The sequence below is a fragment of the Thunnus thynnus genome, chromosome 14, assembly GCF_963924715.1.
Source record: "Thunnus thynnus chromosome 14, fThuThy2.1, whole genome shotgun sequence".
Classification (NCBI taxonomy): Eukaryota; Metazoa; Chordata; class Actinopteri; order Scombriformes; family Scombridae; genus Thunnus; species Thunnus thynnus.
This window is the reverse complement of record NC_089530.1, coordinates 24379318-24402925: the sequence shown is the minus strand read 5'-3', so window position 1 is coordinate 24402925 and position 23608 is coordinate 24379318. Positions and strand designations below refer to the sequence as shown.

The following is a 23608-nucleotide window of genomic DNA, read 5'->3' as shown; positions in this document are numbered from 1 at the left end:
TCGTTTTAAGTCGTTTATTGAGCAAAAATGCTAAATATTTGTTGTTCTTTGCTTCTCAATTGTGAAGATTTGCTGTTTTTCATCATATCTTTGGGGTTTGTTGGATGTCACTTTGAGCTCTGGATATTTTTTTTTCCAATTTTCTGTATTTATAAACCAAACAATTAATTGGAAAAATAATCAACATATTCATTGATAATGAAAATAATCATTAATAGAAGCCCTACAAAATTATTTTCATAGATTCAAAGTGAAAATCTCAGCATTTATATCATCGAATTTCTTCCAGCATCTCTACCAACATTTAACGACATCTCATGTTTTCCTTCCTTCCCCCTCCTCCTCCCTCTCCACCTCTCCCTCAGTGAGCAGTATTGTGGCGTTGTGATGTTAGGTTCCTAAGGCAGTATCACAGTACAGTCCATAGAGAAACGACAGCAGTACAGAATTACACTGGCCTGCCCAGAACCTTACATCCAGCTCAGATGGGACACTGACGGGATCTGGATATTTCTTTTGTTTTTTTTTGTTTGTTTTTTTTAAGCCTCCGTTTATTTGGTTTAAAACTTCCTTTCAACTGTATGTTGTTGATAAGTTATCTGAAATTTGAATTGTTTCCTGTTGTTAAAAAGATTACTGAACATTCAAATCAGGAAGCAATGAGGGGAAAAAAAGATTCTGAGGTAAATTAAAAAATGTTAAAATCTCGGTTAAAATCTCATTTTCCTGCGGTGCCCTGGTAGCTCAGCGGGCTAAGGCACATGCCAAGTTATCGCAACATCACTGGTTTTTAAATCAGCTCGTGACCACCGTCGCATGTCGTCGTCATCGTCACTTCTGTCCGATCACACTCCACTGTGTGCTGAGTCGTAATAACTGACAACCTGAACGCCACAAGATTTTCATAACCAGTACTGTTTCATCAGATAGTTGAGGATTTTAAATTGACTTCCTCAATGCAGCACGTAGTTAGCTTAATTAGCTGTTTGTTAGCAATAGTTAGCAAGTCAAATTCTTAACCCATGATTTAGGAGACTACAGATTTTCAAGCATTTTCACCAGAAACCAGACAGATTATTCTGTGTTGAAAGTGTTTCTGGGGCAGGTAAGTCTATATCACACATCTGGACAGGTCAGATAATTAATATTGCGTTCATGACTGACGTGAAAATAATTTTACATGAGTCTGTTTACTCAAATTGGAAGATATCTAACTTTTAAACACAACTCGTGGAATAATTTCTGTTGCGTGGACCACAGTGGAGTGTGAAGTGAACCAAAAAGACAATTTTCTACAACAAATGTTTACAGAGCTGCTGCTGGATGTGTGTGTGTGTGGGGGGGCGGGGGGGGGGAGTCTCCTGCTGTGACCAGGAGAGTCTCCTTTATGTTTCCCAAAGTGCTTCTCGAGGCCTCCAGTAAATTCAGTGGCACAACTCTGAGATATAGGGTTCTGGGCCAGAGCTGAGCCGGGAACTGTCCGGCGGGACGCGGGTTGGTTCTGGCACCGATGGAGCCGATTTCTGATTGGTCTGAATCGGCCGGGGACGGCTCTGAAAGCTCAGGTTGCCCGTTTTTCTTTATGTTGTGTTGAGATGAAAGAGGTTTTCAACTATATACTATGACTATTAGACAGTTACTTATTACTAACAAGTGACAACGACAGGAGCCTCCGTGGAGCGTTTAGAGTGCCAGAACCAGCCCGGATGTCTCTGGTTTTGGGTGATATTGTAGTGCGTGTGGTCTATAGTACAGTAGCATCAACACAATGGTCCAATAGACAGATCAGATTGAAGATATCATACAGATGGTCCAATACAGTTATAGTACAACATCTATACATCAACTATACATTGTGCGTTTTTTTTTTTTTCCTTTGTTATATTTTCAAGGGGTCTCAGGGGTTAGACTTGGTCACCATTACATCACTGCTGTTAAGACGGGGGGGTGGGGGGGTGGGGTTCGGTGGGTTCGGGGGGTCGTAGTAGTGGTGGGCAGAGCCATAGATAAACAGCGTTTGAGCGTTATAGTTTAACAGCCGCAGCCATGTTAGTTCTGCAGTCCTGCTACTGTACTTGGCGACTGATGTGGAGGACCACCCCTACAGTGCAACACTGTCGACGATGAACAGAGTATGAGTCCAATGGAGAGGCAGTAGTAGAGCAATAAGGTAGCCAAGGTTATATGTGTGTAAGAATTTAAAGGGAACATAACATGTTTTTTGTGATTTTCTGTCATTTTTATGCTGTTATAATGTCGGATGTCTATGTTAAACATCGTCAAGGTTCCGAAACTGGAGGTGAGCGTATGTAAAAATGTTGCCTTCAAGTCAAAAGTCAGGGCTTCGGCCTGCAATGTTACCTCTACTTCCTCCTCGTGATGATGTCAGATTGTTCACGCAAGCTCACAAATGGCTGTCCGTTCCCTGGTTTTTGTTGCTAAGGTTGTTCCACAGGTTGTTTACGTCATCTACTCTCGTATTTCGGATCAGATTTGGGCTCAAACATATACGGATGTATTTGAGGAGTTTATATTTTGAGTAAATCTGACTACTACTGTTTGTTGACGTAGCCTCTGAAGCCAGCAGAAGTCTTAAAGAGACAGGAGCTAAAACGGATAGTGGCTGAACTGAGGGGCTGTGTAAAGAGCCAGTATAAGAATAGAAACTGTAAATCATTCCAGTAGAGCCCCAGAATAAAAATATAGTTCTGGAAATGTGCATGTTATGTCCTCTTTAAAGGCAGAGCTTTGTTAGATAAAACATTAAGCAGCTGGAATTAGATTCTGGATCACTTATTTATTAAAACACTGCAAGTATGTTGCATTATTTTGTTTCTGAACGCAATGATAAATTGTTCCTGCTACATTATAACTTTTCATGGCTCTGGCATCTTAATGCCACTTTAACGAACAAAATTAAATTAAAAAAAAAATTTCTTCATAAACAAAGCCATAGCACAACCAGATGTGTAATATTGTTAAATTATCCAGGAGGTTCCTCAGTTTTGTGATAAGTATTTTTAAAATGTGAATTAACAGCGGGAGAATTTTTGCTTATTTTTACTCCCAGCTCACAGTTTTTGTATTCACTCCTAGAAAAGGTTTTAGAGATCACAGAGTTATGACTAGAACTGCTGTGCTCCTTACAATAGTGTACTATAACAAATATGGCATCATCTTTAACAAAGTCAACACAATTACTCAATGATAGTTTTACAATAACAACCATCACTCATATTTTTTCTTGTTTTTTTTTTTTTTAACCCTCATATATGTCACATTATTTCATTTATTTCTGCTCTCTAAAAAGCAGCTGTGCACTCCGCTCACATACCCTGTTAGAGAAGAGGCAGTCACAGGACGCTCATCGTCCGACCTGAACAAACTCTCTGTGTATCTGTGGCTCTGGTTCCAAAACAGGGTCAGGGTAAAAGGGGGTTTACGGGTTCGATTTAAGAGGTTAGGACACTGAGGACTTAAAGGGATAACGGGTTTAGGGTAAAAGGACTAAAGGGGTTACAATACTAACTGGTTTAAGAAGTCGGGATGATACGGTGTTGAAGTTTAGGCGATGACGGTCAAGGTTTACAGTGATGAGAGATTTACTGAGATACAGGATTTGAGAGATTTATGGGTGAGGAGGACAAGGTTAGTATGAGTCTTATGGGGTCGGTAATGTTAGGATATGACTGTGGCCTCCGTAACTATAGCAGGGTCTTCTATGTCAGCTTTACTTTGAACCATCCTCAGCTCCAGCTGGGGCGGACTGGGCCTCCGACCAGGACCTGCTAACTCTGACAGAGAGGGAGAGGAGGTAGGTCAGGGGTGGGCAGACGTAGATGCAGAGAGGAATGACAATAATTTTACACAACTTTTTGAAATTTAAACTTGGTTTAGAGAAAAGTATAACTGGTGTAAAGCACCCTAAAACAGCCAGTTATCACCCAAACAGCTGCAGATTCAGACTTGCAGCTGTGGAGAATCTTTATCCTGGTTTAAGTGCTTTAGAAGACAGGCTTTAGCTCTCCTGATGATTTTGTTTGTGTTTATTTTGTCTCTGGGATGTAAACAGCACGGATCAGATTTCTATTATAGATACCGAGTAGCAGTGTGTTTGTGCCGTGCTGCTATTCTTACCATGAGCGTAAGATATGGTCCTCTGGATAACGTGGTGCATCACCGAGAATGTCTTCTCACAGGCCGTCTGAGAGAGAGAGAATAATATATATAGAGAGAAAATGCAGTTATTATCATATTTTATGACTTGGTACAGGGTAGTGTGTGTGTGTGTGTGTGTGTGTGTGTGTGTGTGTACCTTTAGGTCATTGGGGTAGTGGTGTGTCCACGCTAGCAGCATAGCAGCAAACAAATCTCCGGTTCCTACGAAGACAGCGTCCACTTTGGGTACTTCTATTCGAACTCTCTGTGTCGTCCTGCTGCCGTCTGGACGAACTGAACGGTGGAGCAGAGACGAAACATATTTAGAGGTTTATCTTGTTTGTTTCCTCAACGTGGACTCAATATCAAACTCCTGACGCTGTCACACATAGACGCACACATCACCTACCATGACGCTGGCTGCCCAACGACACGAGGAAGCGATCTCCCAGTCTGGAGGGCAGATCAGAGGAGGTGATGACCACTGTGTCTGGGCCCATAGCATGAAGAAGGTCCATCACCTACAGACAGTCAGTGACAGAGTGAGATACTACAAATTCACACAAAGAAACTATGTAAGAAAGGAAAGAAGGATTAGAGACAGTGAGCAGTGTTTTACCTCTACAGCGTCTTTCTCTGTGCTGATGTTTTTCCCTGTCAACAATCTAAAATACAAGCAAACAAATAACCAAATATGAAACACAAGTTCCCATTGAAGAGTTTAAAGAAACTCCCAAAAGAGAAATCATATTATTGAAACCAATTCTTCTTACGTTGGAGCACACAAGCACAACAATATGGCTGGATGCAACATAATTTAACTGAGATTTCTGATTAAGATTCTTAAGAGGTTTCCAGCCTTCACAAAGTCAAGTGAGTTTCTACAGAAGAAACATATCATATGATTTTGCAGGCGTCTGGAGGGAAAAAAAAAAAAAAAAAAAACACTAGGTGGAGCAGTTTGACAGTGAAGCTGCAGGAGAAGAGACAGAATCACTTCAACTGTGTATTTATTATACAGTTTCTCATGAACGCAGCCATTTAGTCAATGCAGGCACAAATCCACCAGCAGACACCTTGAGCCAACACAAACCTTCCTGTTTCTCTGATGGGATCATCAAAATGTAATATAATATAACAATATCAGATCAATACCAGAGATACTGAAAACAGCCTCTTTCATGCTGCTGGATACAACAGGAGGTCTGTTATTATGACTGTAGATACCATGACTGAGCAAACCAACAGAACTTCATTTGAAATTTTGGTTAAAGTACGGGTTCATAATTTTTCAAACCTGTCTTAAAACAACAATCAGCTTCCCATATTAACAATGCAACTGTTTTTTCTTGCTGTATCATTCCTCCTGTTCATACTGACCATTAGATCCCTTCATAATGCACTTACAATATAAGTGATGGAGGACAAAATCCACAGTCCTCCTTCTGTGCAAAAATGTATTCAAAAGTTTATCTGAAGCTAATATGAAGCTTCAGCGTCCAAATGAGTCAAATCAAGTAGATATCTTTCAACGTTACAGTCTTTTTAGTGCCAAAGTCCCTCTTTTTGTTACTATACTTCCACCTGCAGCTCAACAGGGAAACACTGTCAGAGGAAACACACTGATGCTAAAAAGACTGTAAATGTGTCAGATATCCACTTGATATGACTAACTCAGACTGCTGAAGCCTCATATAAGCTTCACATCACCTTTTAAATACATTTTTGCACTAAATGACTGTGTGGACACACTGTGGATTTGGGCCTCCATCACTTATATTGAAAGCACATTTGAAGAGGATCTTTTAATAGCCAGTATGAACAGGAGGAATGATTGCAGAGTGGAAAATGAGGAGAGAATGAGGAAAAATGTGTGATAAATGATGCATTTAGTATATTTCCATTTAAAGTAATAGTAGCCATAAGATACATGGCATCTTGGCTTTGACTATTCCTCATAACATAAACATCATATACAGTAGCTTCACTGTATTGGAGTGTTGAGACAAATCGTTTTAACAGCAGTGCATTTATTGTTATAAAGCAAGGCAGAGTTGTGTTTTTTTGTTAGTTCTCTCCCAAATTTCTGGGTCTAGAAAGTGGAGGTATTGGATAACAGCATGAGTGGTGTTACATAAAGATGGTGGTTGCTAATACTGTGTTACTCACACAGTTACAAAGTCATAGAGGTGTAGATATTTTGTACTTGTACTCACTCGGCCTCGAACTGGTTGGGAGTAATAATGTCAGCAACAGGAACCACCTTGTTCTTATAGACCGGATAAAGATTCTGAGGAACGTACTGCGGAGAGAGACACACAGGTTAAAGTCACATAAAACATTAGAAACACACAGAACACACACTGGTCCAGAGGACCTCAAAGCTTCTCTCTGATCTTTGTTTTCACAATTTTAAATGACAGAATATGATATAAAACCCTGAAAATGTCTGCAGAATGTAATATATATACATACACACACAACACACACAGAGTGAGTCACTGTGTATATGTAGTTCTGTCAGATCACAATAATCCATCTGTCACTGAGAAATGAGCCTTGTAACACCCCCCCAGAACACTAACACACTAAAACACACACATAAAGATACAGGGAATGAGCACTAAAACCCTCCTACACACATTAAAGGCACAGCAATTACAAAAAATATTAAAAATCTATCAAACAACAGATGTTGCAGACATACAAACAGCTGCACATACAGTAGATAAGAGTATCAAATGGCCGGTAATCTCACCATAGATCCATGATCACCGAGGACGGGGTCACACACTGAAATGACACATGAAGAGTCAGACGCAGACCTGCGAAGCTCCAACCATCATCACATTACATAAATACTGCAGCGATAGGGGGCATGAAACCGGATTTGGAGATGTAAACACATCCCAGCGAGCACGCTTAAAGAAGAAGATTAAAAGCCCTGCTGGTGTCTCTTAGAGGATCATACTGATGATTTTACTGTTCTTTTCCACTGAGGGAGATAAAAATGTAAAATGTGTCCTGATAAAAAGGTCATGATAGCGACTTTCCTTCTGCTCTCACACAGCTAGCCACGATAGCCAGAATGACGCTGCATTTGATGTTTTTTAGGGCACAAAACTGACATCAAATCACCTTTTAAAGGTTGATACAGCAAACATGTTAGGAGGTATCTTATCGAGCAGACACGGAGCGATATTAATGTTTATTTGGAGTTGTGTGTCTGCTGTTTGGAAGCAGCTTCCTGCTGTGGTTGAAAACCAGATTAATGGGAGCGGTGAGAAAACAGTAAAAGCTCCAGTTTCAGGTTTCAGGCCAGAAAACCAAAACAATGAACTGAAAGACATTAAATTATTTGCAGGTCTGAGGCTCTGAGGATGTTGTATTGATGTACAGATTGTAAAGCTCCCTAATGTGAATTTGTGATATTGGGCTGTAGAAATAAAACTGCAGTCAGGTGGTAAATCTCTGGTGGTTTATTACATTACGTACAGTCATTTGATCGACTGTTTACAGGAATGATGGTTTAAATGAGGAAATACAGGATCGAGAATCAAGTAAACAAGACTAAAGATCAAGCGTGCTGTTTTTTAGTACACATAAGGTTCGATTTGTCTGAAGTCTGGAGACTCAGAGCTCCTGCTGTCTTCCTCTATTGATGCTTTTACTCTCATCACATTATATGTAAACCCGATTTAGGTCAGGTGGGACCAACAGAAAAGTAAATTACATCCTTTCATCACAACCTGAAATGCCTGTAACATCACAGATATCTCACTGTTTAACAATATCTGGAGGCTCTTTTCAATACTTCCTGTCCACAACAATAAGTATTTGGGTGTACACATTATTCATGTCACCCTCTGGTTGTTTATTGTTTTGAACAGTGGCAGTAGGTCTTCTCTGTATCCACTAACACAATGTCTACAGGCCAAACCGCTGGAGACGTGATTTGAGTGAAAGTGATTGGTGAAACATGAGATGGAAACTCTCCTGGCTACACACAGAGTGAGAGAGAGAGAGACGGCTGAGAGAGAGACACAGTCAGAAACTAGTGAGTTTATTTCACTAAAAAAAGTTTCAAACATTGTGAAGAGTTAGTTTGATCTTGTTAAAGGATTTTGTGTTTCTCTGTCCTACATAATCTTATTTTGCATCACTGTGAAATCTTGCTTGTGTGTTTACTGGTATTTAAGCTCCACTAATGAATATTTAGATATTAACAAAGGATCAAATGACAATGTGTAATGTGAGAGGAGTTAGTTGAAGTGAAAAATCCCCAGAAATTGATCACCCAACTGTGCAGAGCTTTTTATCCTCTTACAGCTGATGTTTTTGTTTTACAGTCTGCAAATTTACTTCTCAAAAATCCACTTTGAGCCACAACAGGAAGCTGATGTTCTTCTGCTTTTATATGATGAAAAATAAAATATAAAGGTTCACGATTGTTCAAGTCTGTCTTAAAACAACAGTCAGGTGTCCATATGAACAGTGAAAGAGTTTTTTCCTTGCTGTAATCATCCCTCCTGTTCATACTGGATATTAAAAGATCTCCTTCAAATGTGCTTTCAGTGTAAGTGATGGAGGCCAAAATCCACAACGTGTCCACACTCATATCAAGTGGATATCTGACACATTTACAGTCTTTAGCATCAAATTCCCTCTTTGTGTTTCCTCGGACAGTATAGTAACAAAAAGAGGGACTTTGGCACTAAAAAGACTGTAACGTTGAAAGATATCTACTTGATTTGACTCGTTTGGACGTTGAAGCTTCATATTAGCTTCAGATAAACTTTTAAATACATTTTTCCACAGAAGGAGGACTGTGGATTTTGTCTCCCATCACTTGCATTGTTAGTGCATTATGAAGGGATCTTCTAATGGTGACTGTTGTTTTAAGATCATTTAATGCTGCTTGAAGCTTTAATGCTCACTAAAGCATGAAGCAGTTATAATATTATACTAAACATTTGCTACTAAAGTTATATACTGCAGTAAAAGCTCAGTAAGGTGTGAAAGGTGTCACATATTAGACATCACACAACTTTTTAGAGAAGCTTTTAGACCCTGTAAGGTCCCCGCTGTAGGTGCAAGCACATTACATCCACACTGATGCAACAAACTGCATTAATTAACCTTTAGGTAGGAACCCTGCTGGCTGCAGGTCACAGGAATAAGAAATTCATTTCTCATGTGCATCAACATGGTACATTGAGGACCTGTAAGCTACAGTTCTCAGTTCTTTGGTGTATTTATGGACTGAATACTCACCATACACCAGATTGGGGTTGGCTCTCTTTAGTTCCTGAACAATGTCCACCACCATCTCCAAGAAGGAAGTGTCTCTGGTATACCCTGAATGCAACACACACAACACACACACACACAGATACAAACATATAACATACAACTGAAATTCATTTAACCTGAAGAATATGATCTAAAATCTCATCACTATCAGATCATATTAACATGAAGCTGTGGTGAAGTGCTAGTGTGAAGGTGAAGCAGGGTATCCACCTGTTAAAACATAGTCATACTGGTGTACGTTGTTCAGTTTGATTCCCTCATAAAGAACATGGAGCTCATCTGCTGTCAACACCTGGCCCTTCCAGTGAGAATAACCTGCAGAGAAGAAGAGAGGACAGGAGGAGTTCACTCTGTTTTCTACGTTGCTGAGTCTCATCCTTTTGCACATAAAAATAAACTAACACATACGGTGCAAATAACCACCTTGTAATAATGCTGACATACAACAACAACAGCAGTTAGATAGTCAGGGAACATTCTTGTACTACAAGGGCGTTTCCACTGACATGATCTACCTTTCAAGTTTACGCCTGATCTTGAAACTCATCTACTCCTATTTCTTTCTCTTTACATACAAACCCTTACTAACAACATACTAGTCACTTGAAGAACAGGACCTGTCAAAATACTCTGCAAAAATATCCACAAAGCACGTTTGGAGCCATTTACTCCTTAAATTTGAGAATAACATTTCTGTTTACACCAAATAACAGCAGAGATGTCAACATCTAAATCCTCTTTTAAAAAGGGAAGAACACTGGAAAGTTTTCTTGAAATTTTGCTTTATTGTTTATTTATTGTTATTCAAATAGTTATTGGAAATAAAGACATGGATGTTGAAATTAGGGTTGAAACAAATAATATATTTAGGATTAGTTGATGGAGAGAAAAAGAATCTGCAACAATTTAGATAACTGATTGTTTCGGTTGTTTAGTTAGTTCCTGCTTCTCAAATGTGTATTTCAAATTCAATATATTTGGGTTTTGGAGGTTTAATCGGACAAAGCGAGACATTTGAAGGTATCTATCACTATGGAAATTATTGTTAGTTATCGTTATATTTGACATGTGATATCTACAGTAGCGGTTACTCATGCTTACAAAGCCACAAAATAAAAATAAAACAACAACAACAAACAACAAAATAAACAAAGGATTAATAGAGTGATCTTCACTATAAATTACTATAATTCACTATATTAACTATTCTTCGACATGTACGGAAAAATTCCAGGAAGCCATCGACAGCGCAGGAGTAGGGTGTAGTTATGGCGTAGCGTCTGCCTACAGCTTGATGAAACTAACATTGGAACTGAAAGGGAGACGATTCGCCACCAGTGACAAAAGATCAGTGCAGGAAATGTTTCCAGGAATGAGAGAAGTTTAACACATATCAAGGAGAGAAGCTTTAAATTAGAAAAGATTTATAATGACAGTTTTTGTAATGATTCAAGCAAGTTTTAGGTGACCTATCATACTATTTATATTCTTAACTGATACAAATAAAAATGTCTGCAATACATAAATAAATAAATTCCACTCAGCACTCACATTAGTCCATTATTCTTGGACAAAGTTACAGAAACTGTTATTAGTATTGTTATTAAATTCCACTAATCAGACCTTAGATAAATTAAAAATACTTACTACTAAAAACATGTATTTTATTGTGCTGGAAAGATAAGACAATTTTTAATTTATTGCTTAATCAAATATCTTATTTTCTTCTCACATAGAGAAGTTGTCACTAGAAAACAAAAATTGTGGATTTTTGGTCACTTTTGTCTCAAATATGGAAAATGCAAAACAGAGTGGATGTTTTATTATGACAAAATATTGTTTAATGGACTTTTTGTAAAGATGCAGCTTTGGCTTACTGTAGACAATTGATCTTTTTTTGTTTGTGGCCTGTGACAATTTATTTACAGTCTGAATGCAAAATAATAAAAAAATAATAAAAACATATTTAGTAATCTTGTCATGACTCCTCTCTGCCAGCAAGATTAAAAAAAAGGATCTCGTAGGATCTCACTTCACTGAGTGCAAAGAAAATGTTTCTTTCTGTGAGCTCTGACCAAAGAAAACAAACTATGTAACTTAAACTGATTCTCGATAAGAGCGCACACACACACGTGCACACACGCAGCAGGCCTTAGCGGAGCTGCAGTCCCAGTATCTGGTCAGCCGGGGACAGAGAGGAGGAGGAGGAGGAGGAGGCTGGATGCAGATGTATATGTATGTGACGTGAATGCCGATGTAAGCCTACGTTAGTGCACGTCTGTCTGCGTATGACATGTTTGCTGCAGGCTGATGATGTCGCAGCTCCAGGTGAGTCACAGCCAGGTCACGTGGTGGTGGTGGTGATGGTGGTGGGGGGGTTCTGGTTGCTAAGCAACAAGCCGGGAGAAAGCCAAAGGGGCTAAGAAAGAGAGATGAGCAGTCAGAGCGCTGTGTGTGTGTGTGTGTGTGTGTGTGAGAGAGAGAGAACGGAGGCCTACAGATAAGAGCTGCTTCTGTCGTCATCATTCGCTGCTGTCGCAATTCACTACGCCTGCTGCTGTTCACTGCTGCGTCCTGTCGCTCTCTCTCTCCCTCCACTCCCTCCTCCTTTCTCTCCATCATTCCCCGTCTGACTCTCTGATTCATTTTTTTCCCTCTCTTTATCTATTCACCCTCTCTCAGTCAGTCCTTCTCGCCATCCTCTCCTCTTCAGATGCGTCTTCTTCAATATGTCACACCAAATTACACAACACTCCTCCAAGAAATTGCAAATGTTCGTTTTCCAATCCAGAAGATCTGATTAAACTAGTGCTGGAGTCTGAGGCGTTTTTATATTACAGGTCACTCAAAACAAACCAACGTTACAGCACAGATCTGAAGATTTGGTCCCATTAAAGAAGACGTTTCTCCTCCTTGACATTTACGTCTACGCCATCAATGAAGAGGTAATAACAATAATGAGCAGGAAAGCAATGATTAGAGTTGTCATGTTCTCATGTAGAGCCTGAACAATAAATCTGTTATATTGGCCAACGTTAGCTTATCACAGATAGATCTGTAGAGCATCTTCATAAATGTCAGCTCATAAGTATCAAGAAATTACAGGAATGCTGAAGATATGTTTGCAGTGAACGGTTCCTCCATTACATAGGTTTGTTTTTCCAACTATAAAATTGGTCTCAATTCTTCAATAACATTTAAGGGGTCTTCATAAAGAAGTTAATGTAAAAAGATCAATTCTGGCTGATATATTGTTTTTAAACTATATATTCTCGATAGTAGTTTCTGAGGGATGATTCCTGGAGCTCACAGCTGGATGAAGAACCCACTGACCAGATGCTGAGATGTTCATTGATGAATTGGCATTATTCTCTCCCTAATTTAGCTCCAACCTTCAGGAAACATGCCTCAAGAAAAAATAGTTGTTATTCATTTTGAAGATTAAAGGCTCAGTCAAACTAAGGGTGTTTTCAGACCTGCTCCGGTTTGACTCTGGTTTGTTTGCCCACTTGGTGAGATTCGTTTGGGCAGATCTGAACACAGCGGTCGTACTTGGATGCGGATCAAAACAACCATATCGGGACCCTTTGAGGATGTTGTCTCGGTGAAGCGGTGGGAACATGATCGACCTCGATCCGACCCCAACTACTAGGCAAGTCTGAGTCATTTAGCTCAGACTTGCAGAGTAAAAACACTTAACCACGATCGTCTCCTACCAAGCAGATAGATTTTGCTTTAATTGCAGAGGTTTTGACATATCCACCAGTGAAACTTCTGCTGTCACTCAAATGAAATAGCCGTGGGTGAAATTTAATTTGCTAAAAGCATCAAAAACTGACATTTAAGAAACTTGTTTCTTGTAGAAACATTGACTCATTTACATAAAGCCTCACAGACCTCACCGTCCACTGGTTTTACTCTTATCTACTGTCCGAGGAAATTAGTTTCCACAGAACTCTTTTTACAGCGAGTCTGTGGATTATGAGTAACCGTTTCCTGTGAATGAAAAACAGGCTGCTGCTAATTGATCTATGATACCTGGCCTGTATGGTAATGGATAATCTAACCAACACTTCCAAACATCTCAAATGTAAATCACAGCATTTCATCTGTTTCCATCTGATGCCGCCACAAGACAAGTCCAACGCTCACCCACCTAACAACACTTATCCTACACTACACCTAACAATTGTGCTTTACCGTACGCCTGCGACATCACAACCGTCACCATCTTTAAGCTCAACATCATCATCTCTTGGTAACGATGAAACAATAAAACCAACATTTACCCCAGCAGCCTGCTCCCCAGTTTAGAAACTCTACCATCAATCACGTGTTAAACAAACTGTTGACCTTTTCTGGCTTGAAACTGATGACTTGCACCTTATCCGGGGACAATTATATGGAGGAGATTGTGGATACTTGTTGTTTTTACACTAGACCTAATGGAAAACTAGACAACCATGACGCGAGGTGGTCCGGGCCATCCACTTTGTACCAAACAACACGTTGAAAAAGAAACCTCTACACGCCACAGTGGGGCTTAAGTTCTCCAACAAGCAGCCACTTGAGACATTTTTAACTAAATACTGTGTTTAGAAGAGGATGTGTGGTGGGAAAAGGGGAAAACTGACCTGCTAGAACCACAATTTACTAGTAATTTGGCTGTTTTAAGTTACTTTTCAACCTTTTTGTCATATATGGGAAACTAACAAACCCAGTCATCTCAAAAAAAAAAGGGATAACCAACATTAAGTATAAAACAGGACGTCCAAGTGACTTGTTAAAGAAGCAGATAGGACAACATTTATGATTTTCACAATTCACTGTTTCAGTGAGGAGTCCTTCAGTCGCGGGCGGCTCGTATCCACTGTGAAGCAACAGGCAACAGCTGGGCAGATGTGTTTGTTTTCACAGCGCTCGGCTGACTCATTCTTCAAGTTCAGTTTGCATGGATAACATGAGCTGAGACTCCCCATCAGTGCAAGACAAGGGGGGGAAAACACACAGTGCAGATTACTCATTCATGGGACTGGCAATTAGATCAAAATAGTACCGAGTAAATGTGACATCAAGGACTGACGCAGCCAATCAGGAACGAGATGGATCATCAGTACAGGTTTCATCAAAATGTGCTGTTGCCTTTTTAGAAGATAGAATCTGGCAAATCAATTTTATAAACACAAATATGTAACACTCGCTCAAACTTGATCAAAACCAGAGAAACCTCACCAGGCTTCTGCCGGCTCCGGAGGCTATGAAAACAAGAAACAGTAGTAGGATTTTACTTCTTTTTCTTGTACTTTACTCGACATCTTAACTTCTCAAATACATCCGTACATGTTCGAGCTGAAATCCGATCCGAAATATAATTATTATCATGTATGAACATGAAGTAAAATGACACGATTCCTTCAAGTCTCATGTAAATGAGACCAGCAGCATTGGCCCATATAAAATGATAATAAAGTTTATCCCCCTACAGTTTCTTTGATGTTTGAGAGCTGATCTGGTGACGGTCTGGTGAAGTCCCCCCCCCCCCCTCCCCGAAACTTGACTCGCTTGGCTGTCGACCCGTCAGCCTCAACACAGCGACAACAACCGTCTCTCTAACAGTCGCTCTAACACCTCGTCACGACACCAGAGGCTAGGGCTCTGACTGACTCATACACACCCACACAAATTAAACTGTGCACACACTGACAAAGAAACATGCCATTTGATCTGCCTTACCTGTATGGTTGGAGAACTGGACAGAGTTGATGGAGTCCACCTCGAACCCTAAAACCTGGAAACAGACAGAGGAAGGAAATAGTTTAGGTGGTGGGATATGACAGAAGTTACAGCAACTAATCCTAACATCACACTGGATATTTTCTTGGATTTTTAGCTTATTTGTTAGCTCCCTGCTGGGCAAAATTAACAAAAAAATGCCTGTTTGGTCATCTAATCCACATTACTGCTGATTTTCCCTTTCAAAATATGTCAACTGAATGTCTTCAAAACATTTTTGGAGACCAAGAATTCAATGATGACTTCATTAAGAAGCAGAAAGAGGTTTTCTGGATTCATTATCATTGAAGTTTACTTAGCAATGGAGTTTTTTTTTTTTATAGTTCTTTAAAGGTGTTTTTATAGTTTCTGCGATATATTAGCAGGTAGCAGTAAATATTAAATCATATCCTTGTTTTTGTGATGGTATTTTGTGACATTTTGTTATGTAAAATAGTAAAGGGATGCACTTTTATCCAAAGCACCTCTCATTGACACACTCGTACACAGATGGCAGTAAACTATATGCGAGGTGTTGGCCTGACCATTGAGACTCATGGTTCAGCGTCTCGCCCGAGGACAATTTGACACACGAACAGGAGGAGCTGCGGATCGAATGGTTGGTCCTGTGATTAGTGGACAACCTGCTCTACCTCCTTGTCTGCCCCCCCCACAATTATATGCTGTATTGCGGGTGCAGCGTCCTGTAGAGGCTGGCCATCCATGAGGCTGGTTCCAATTGGAAAATTGACAAAGATTCAGCCATCTTGTAAGTTGTGTCTTTCTCCAAACACGCTGATGATGGCCCTGTGCAGAATCCCCCATTAAGTTGGTGTTGCCAAGTTGTTTTTTCACATGTAAATGTCTTCAAAAAGGACCATAATTGGGGAATAATTATTTCTAATTAATGGATCGTTTTGTCAGTAAATAGTATAATATGCCTGTTATAATTTCCCAAAGTCCAAGGTGACGTCTTCAAATGTCGTTTTGTCCAACTAAAAGGCCAAAACCCTAAATATTCAGTGTACTATCATTTATTACAAAGATAAGCATCACATCTTCAGATCTGAGAAGCTGAAAGCAGAATTTATGCATTTATGACTGAATTTATGTGACTAAAACGATTATTCGATTATCAAATTAGTCGCCAGTTCATATTTTGTTGACCGACTATCGATAAATCGTTGCAGCTCTACTTATTTTGACTCCATTCATCCCCAGCTGTTATCTGTAAGGAGAGATGCTGAAAGCTGCACAGAGCTGAAGCAGACAGCGACACTGTCCCCCGCACTCTGTCTTAACAAACATTAAAAAACATTACCAGAGAGAGAGAGAGAGACTCGTGACTCATCCACGTGCAGTCAATTGTTATCTTGAATGACTTTATTTAATGGGCCTAAAGCAGGAAGCGGGAAGAGTGAATGACTTCTTTGTTCTTTTCAATTGACTGTAACTTTGAGATACAAGAATCTGCTTTCAGAGGGGAGAGGAGAGGCAGAGACGCACCCCGCAGGAAAAAGGAACGCAAATATTAACTCTGACCTTGGAAGAGCTCGTCAACGCTCTGCTGTTGCTGTCAAACTGATGAAACCCATCTCTTAACGTGTGGCAAATGTTTACTAAAACGTTAAATATTTGTGTCATTGGCATGAAGGCTTCATACAGCTCTGGAGGAATACAAGAAGTATGAACCTTTAGAAACAAGAGCCTTTAACGTCAGAACAACCCATCTGTTACACCGTGTTCCTTCGGCCGAGCCGGATGCGAACCGACTGTTGATGTAAAACTGTGTGTTTACAGCCTGCTGATGTACAAGAGGCTAAGAATATGTTATTTAGGTCACATCCTTTCTCTCTTTATTCATAAGCCTCAAGTCAGTGACACAGATAGACTGTTTACAAAGCTTCCACTCAAGCATCATCAGACACTCAGAGAGGATCTTAACTAAATCACAAACATTTTACCTTCTTCCAGGAAACACTTCAACACTTTTGGTGAATCCCTAAATGAGGAAGTCCCCCCCCACCCCGCCCCCGTTCACGACTGACAAATGTTTCTCTTAATTAACATGTGTTACAGTGCAGGCTGATCACATCCCAGTCAACACAGATGCTGTATTTACTGCATCGTGACTGGCAGCGTCTCCCAGCTGAGGGTTAGCTCCTGTATGTTCACTGTTGATCTGGATGTAAATGAACAAATGTATGTGTCACTCTGCCCAAATAATGTGTCACAGTTTGGCTACAAGCATTTATATCAGTGTGTGTTTACATATTTTGTTCCTGCATTTGTATTATTAAACAGGCTTGTTGCTGTATGTTAAGTCATTTTCAAGTTTCAGGTTATCTGTTATCTTCCTGATTATACATTTAGTCTATAAAAGTAGTAAAAAATAATAAAATGCCTGTCACATGGCACTGTAGCCAAAAACAATGCAAGCCTAACTCTTCATCTGAGCTGTAACCAACAAATATTTAGCATTTATATTTTTTACTGACTATATGTCACTCAACAACTGATTGATGAACAATTTCCACTCTAGCGACAAGAAATTGTCTAATTAAACAAAGTTAACATTAAATACAGGCTTGTCTGGCCATTAACAGTGAAAAATTAGTCATTTTCTCACAGGGTTTCAATCTGAATTTTGTACATTTGCATCTAAAACTTAATGAGCTGCCAGTTACAAGTTCTGTGATTTGATTATAGAAAAATGAGTTGCAATGCAGTTGATTTGTTTACACTAAGCGTGGATCCGAGCAGCGTTTTCTTGAGGATTCACCCTCTCAGGACAGCAGGGAAGTGATGTAAACAACCGCATAACACCTCGTCAGCAACTATCCAACCCGCTGAAGTGTCCTTGAGCAAAACACGACATCCCTGCTGGTTCCAGAGAAGATGTTTCATATGTGACCAAGAGCTGCTGTTACTCAAGAAAAGGTTGAGAAGAAAACAGAATTAATTGATAAAAACGTCCTTGTTTTGGAGAGAGCAACCTGTCAGGTCCAGGAAGTCAAACTGACAACTTAAAACTGATGATATTCAAATCTAAACCCGCGTTAATCCTCATATGCCAGAGGACAGTCCTCATCTTGAATTCACTTTCTATGTGAAAGCCGACTCTATCCGGTCCAGCTCTAAGACAGCCTGTCTCCATCTTCAGTGACGTCACCCGGAGGAATCCTGTGGCAGCCAATCAGAGCCTTGCTTCCTCACACCGCCGTCTCCTTGCCTGCTGACAGGCCTGAGATTCACCGTCCTGACAGCACAGAGAGAGGGATGCCCTGCGCGCTCGCTGACGTCACCGCCCGTCGTCTTATCCCTTATCTCCACACCGACTGAATCACGGTCCTTCAATGACATTTGAGCTTTCAGTTGATAAGTCTAAATTTAAAATACTCATGTCCACGAGCAACAGTGTTGGTTCATTCACAAACTGACTGCAACACTCCTCCAGGCAAATACTGTCACGTTGTACTTAGTCTGCTGGTACAATCTCTCTTTGATCAGATATGACCCAGCAGCTTTGCATCAGTTACTCTCGTTATTGTCCTTCTTAACACCTCATTCAATTTAAGACAGAGTGACTGCATAGATTTAAGACCTTTTAATGCAAGTAGCAATAAAAAATAAGGCCACTTTCACATCCTTAAAAAACCGGAAGTGAAAGATATTCTGTGTAAGACTCATAATAGATCATTTAACTTGTAAAATGCTAAATTTAGCTGCATTTAAGACTCCTTAAAGTCTTGACTTAACTTCAGACATTGTGACTATGTGCAGACTTTCCTCTGGTTGGTTTTATTGCAGATAAACTTTGGATTATTAAGATGCAAACTACTAGTTTTGACTGTTTGTAAAACAAGGAATTGAGGCTGCAACTAGCAATTATTTCCATTATTGATTAATAACTTTATTATTATTACTCTTAGATCAACCAATTAATCATTTAGTCAGTTAAATGTCAGAAGATAGTGTAACAGGCCGGTCATCATTTCTCCAAGCCTGATGTCTTTAAATTACTTGTTTTGTTCAACCAACAGTCAGAAGGTCAAAGACAGTGATTTAAAATAGGAAACAAAATAGCAAATCCTCACATTTGCAACATAAATGACCTACACAATTAATCAATTAGCAAAAAAGCTGTAATTTTCTACTGATTAACTGATATATTAATCAACTAATCCTTTAAGCACTATTAGGAATATGAGAACTGCCAAATCAAAAGGCCAATTTCTTTTATTCTATTTTAGTTTTTAAGGCACCATGTAGACTATTAAACACAAACTCTGCCATTATTATTCTCTTTTAAAAGCCACTTAACTGCTTATTATGTCTGAAAATATATTTATCTTAAGACTCTTACAAAAGTGCACATTGGTGTAAACACATATGCAGAAAAACACTTGTCTTCAAAAAGCCACATGCATTAATTATACCTTCTTCATGATGTTAACAGTGAACCAACTGAACCTCTGCGGTTAAGCTGTAAGCAGATGCTGTCACGGTTTTGTACACCGTACTGGTTAATATATCAGTGTCTAGTATACGCTTTAGTAAGCTGCACTGGTTAATAGCTTACTACTGCTATTATTTTAACATTAGCCTGGTACAAACAGGCCTTAATCAGCCGTGGTAGTTGAACATTAGTGGCTGCAATGAACCCTGGTGACATGCATCAAAGCCCAGCAGCCATTAGGATAACCGCAAAATACATCCCGGGGCGCTGCAGGCTAAAAATAGACTCAGCACTTCTCCCAACAAGTGACTGTCTTTCAGGATGATGATGGGACACGTACCGTAGGCGTATACCAGCCTCGACATCACCACCGACTGCCACGCCACTGCCGGTGGAAAATATGAAACTATAACAATCATCAGCATCATCATCATCATGGCAATTACAGACCCAAAGCAATCATCCTACTGTCAACATTAGGGATCGTAAAAGGGAAACGATCACAGTCGAGGCCCGGAGGAGCTAATAACCTCTGTGTCTTTTCATAAAATATCAAATCAATGACTCGTCTTGAATGCGTTCCTCTTTTTTGGCTCGTTATTCTGCAGGTTATGCCGTCTTGTAAAGCACTCTGTAAACTCAGCCTTTAGGTCTTTATTACTGCTGTTAGTGTCGGTAATGACTCAACCGAAAAGTTTCTCATTAACATGTTAAAGAGCGAGACACATGTTGAGACACTCCTTCTTCTTCTTCTTCTTCTTCTTCTTCTTCTTCTTCTTCTTCTTCTTCTTCTTCTTCTTCTTCTTCTTCTTCTTCTACAGATGATGATCCTCTGATTCATGGGCGGGAGTCACGTAAATGACACAAACAGTACAGAGAGGAAACTTGATATGAAGTGGCTGATACCAAATTATACTTTACCACAGAAAACAAACATGAAAATTGAAAATCAACATCTTTTTTTTCTTAACTTCTGTTGGCTAGCAGCAACCGAGGTGATTTATGTTCGAGTTACTGTCACTATTGTTGAGATTAACCATTTACATTGTTGCTATGGTTACGTGCAGCCTCAGAGCGATGTTTGAGGTGTCCCTAAATACACTTTTACCTGAAACTTGCCAATCAATAATCATAGTATAACATTACAGCATGATAAGGATACAATAACATTACAACACACTGCCCAGTTAACCTGAACTCTATGACCTCAAATCTACATCAAGATAAACAATCAGACTTCAAACATTAAAGGTGTTGATTGACTTATATTCATTAGTGTTTCTGTTGGTTAAATGTCATTTGTTGTTGTAGATAATGTCAGTTAATAAACATTGTAGAGCTGCAACTAACCATTATATTAACTGATTAATTTGACGATTATTAGTTATAGTTTTGTCTATAAAATGTTTCCCCGAGTCAAAGTTGACGTCTTCAAATATCTTGTTTTACCTTTTTTATCTTTGTTTTTTAGTTTACTATCATGTATGACAGAAAAAAGCATCAAATCTTTGCATTTGAGGAGCTGAAACCAATATATTTTTGGCTTTTTTTTTGGCTTCTATCTATTAATCGATTATCAAAATAGTTGCTGATTCATTTTCTGTTGATCAACTAACCGATTACTCACAGTTGCAGCTCTAAATCATTGATTGTAAACAACACAGCGATACGATAAAGGTCAGTAAGGGATTCATTCCATAAATTTTAATTATTGTCCAGCCATAATGCCTAGATGAGGACCGTACATCAGGTGATTCTGTGATTTGCCACCATTAATTTGCATAAGCAAAGAGGAAAACATCTCCCTAAAAGATTATTTTAAACGAATTGTCAATACTAAGTGTCTGAACCTTACAGATAACTGGGAAAGTTGTCTGTAATTGTGCAGCGTCTTAGCCTTTATAACACACACAGACAACAATATGTATATTTGTGCAATTATTCTAATCGACCAGCCCTAATCTGGCAAAAAGCTTAACTTCCAGAAACCAGGACAGCTACTGTGTCTATAGTAAAGCAAGAAAACATCTACGATAACCTTTTCCCCTCCAATTAGTGCAAGTTTATCAAGAAACTCAAAGCAGCCAATGGTTGTATTGATTATTTGTTCCACCCTGTAGTACTGACTTGCAGGTTATCGCTGCAGGAGGCTCCATCTAAATGTTCCCATGCACTCAATGACCATTACAGCTGTTTGTCTGCAGCTGTGAACCAATGATGGCAACCTGTGACTGGTTAACAGGCTAGCTGAGTTCTGGGTACACATTTCCCTCTGACCCCTGAGATTATCATTAGCTAGCTTCTGCAACCCTGTCGGTCAGTGTACACGGTTACTGACAGGCTAACTGGGGACACTGACCTGTGAATGAAAAGCTTTTCCCCCCCCATAATAACAGTTATTGTTATTCTCACCACTCATCCAAGTAGGGGTCATTTGATTAACACCAGGAGGTCCATTATCAGACACAACTTTGCCACCTCTGGCGAACAAATTAGTCATTAACGACGTCTTAGTTGCTCTAGAGCCAAGAATTTATCATTAGTTTATGTAACACACGTATGTTTTCCCGTGACGGACGATGAAATCCTCACAGAAAAACAGCTTGCTCCATTATCGGACACCCTCAATGACAGGTGTCGTGCCACAATTTCTCGTTCAGATAATAAGACTAAATGAGACTCACCGACTAAATGTAAAACATCGTCAAATAAATATTACTTGGGGAGAAAAAAATGAGCGCACAGGCTGCCATGTTATTATACGTGTGTCACATCGTTTTGTGAAGGAGATAAATGGGGGGAACAGAATCTGTCGGGGGGGACAGAATTTTTCACGACACCTGTCGTCGCGGTAATTGCTCGACAACTAGGTTATCATCACAGCACGTCAATCAACAGCATCGTTAAATGGCCTTTTACACTTCAGGACCAAAGGAAATATAACTAACCGTGGCTTTCAAATTAACTCATCCACATTTCACGATTCAGGCGGGTGACCGATTTCTGTTAGCAAAACATCGTATGAACAATTTGCGTGTATCATTGCAAAAATCGGTACGAACGTCAGTCGGTTTATGGAAAGTCGCAGTCAGATTTTTTTGTGGCTACGGATGTCACACAGGGTCGTGTCCGATAACGGGTGTCTCGTCGCCCGTTGTCCGATAATGGGTGCATGGGCAGTTGTATTTACCTGTAATGGGAAAGAGGCGCTCTTGTTGCCGACGTATCCCCGGACTACATGGCTCTGTATGGACAGAACACGGCACTCCATGGCGGCTCCCGGTCAGCCGTGGAGAGACGCAGATAATCCGTTACTTCAACGGTAATCACTTGTCTGCATAACAATACGGGGGGGAAAAAATACACAACGTCAACACAACGATAACACCGCCGGTTACTGAGAAGCAGCGACGGTTAGCTCGCTTGCCAGCTAACCAGATGTGTGTCCCACGCAGGATGGCGGTGTGTGAGCGTGAGGGAGCGCGTGTGTGGCGGTTGTAGCAGGTGACGTGCGATGGAGAGAGGGAGAGTGAGAGCGCGTGCACGCACGCGCGCACACACACACTCACACACTAAAAGAATCCACTGAGAAACAACCGTTAAAGGCGTTGTTAGTGTTGCCATTAACGTTTAAGCCATATGAAAGTGTCACGAGCTGACCACACAATCGGGGCATGCAGCTACACTAACACTGGACAAAACACACACACACGACGCACGCGCGCACACACGCCAGTATTCTTGACAGGCAATATGTATGACCGCCTAAACCTGATGACGTCACAACAGGGCCAGAAAGCGCATCCTCCTGATATTTTTTTATTATTAACAAAAATGTCTTACATGTCATAACATGTACAAAAGGGTACAAATAATAACAAAAAATGTACAGTTTTAACGCTGTAG

At 40.0% G+C, this 23608-nt stretch overlaps 1 protein-coding gene across 2 annotated transcripts; it reads right to left on the bottom strand.

Moving 5' to 3' along the window:
• Positions 1–23402, bottom strand: pdxkb (pyridoxal (pyridoxine, vitamin B6) kinase b). Of its 2 annotated transcripts, XM_067610663.1 has the most exons (12): positions 23138–23402; positions 22893–23036; positions 15205–15259; positions 9682–9786; positions 9433–9516; positions 6917–6951; positions 6375–6460; positions 4778–4823; positions 4568–4679; positions 4316–4452; positions 4138–4204; positions 1–3794 (listed from the first exon to the last, which is right to left on the bottom strand). In XM_067610663.1, the coding sequence occupies exons 2-12, from the start codon at positions 22971–22973 to the stop codon at positions 3679–3681; spliced, it is 924 nt and encodes a 307-aa protein (XP_067466764.1). In that variant the 5' UTR covers positions 22974–23036; positions 23138–23402; the 3' UTR covers positions 1–3678. The 2 variants fall into 2 exon arrangements, with proteins under 2 accessions (XP_067466764.1, XP_067466763.1); XM_067610662.1 differs by having other exon boundaries at positions 22893–23402.
• Between the last annotated feature and the right edge of the window lie 206 nt (positions 23403–23608).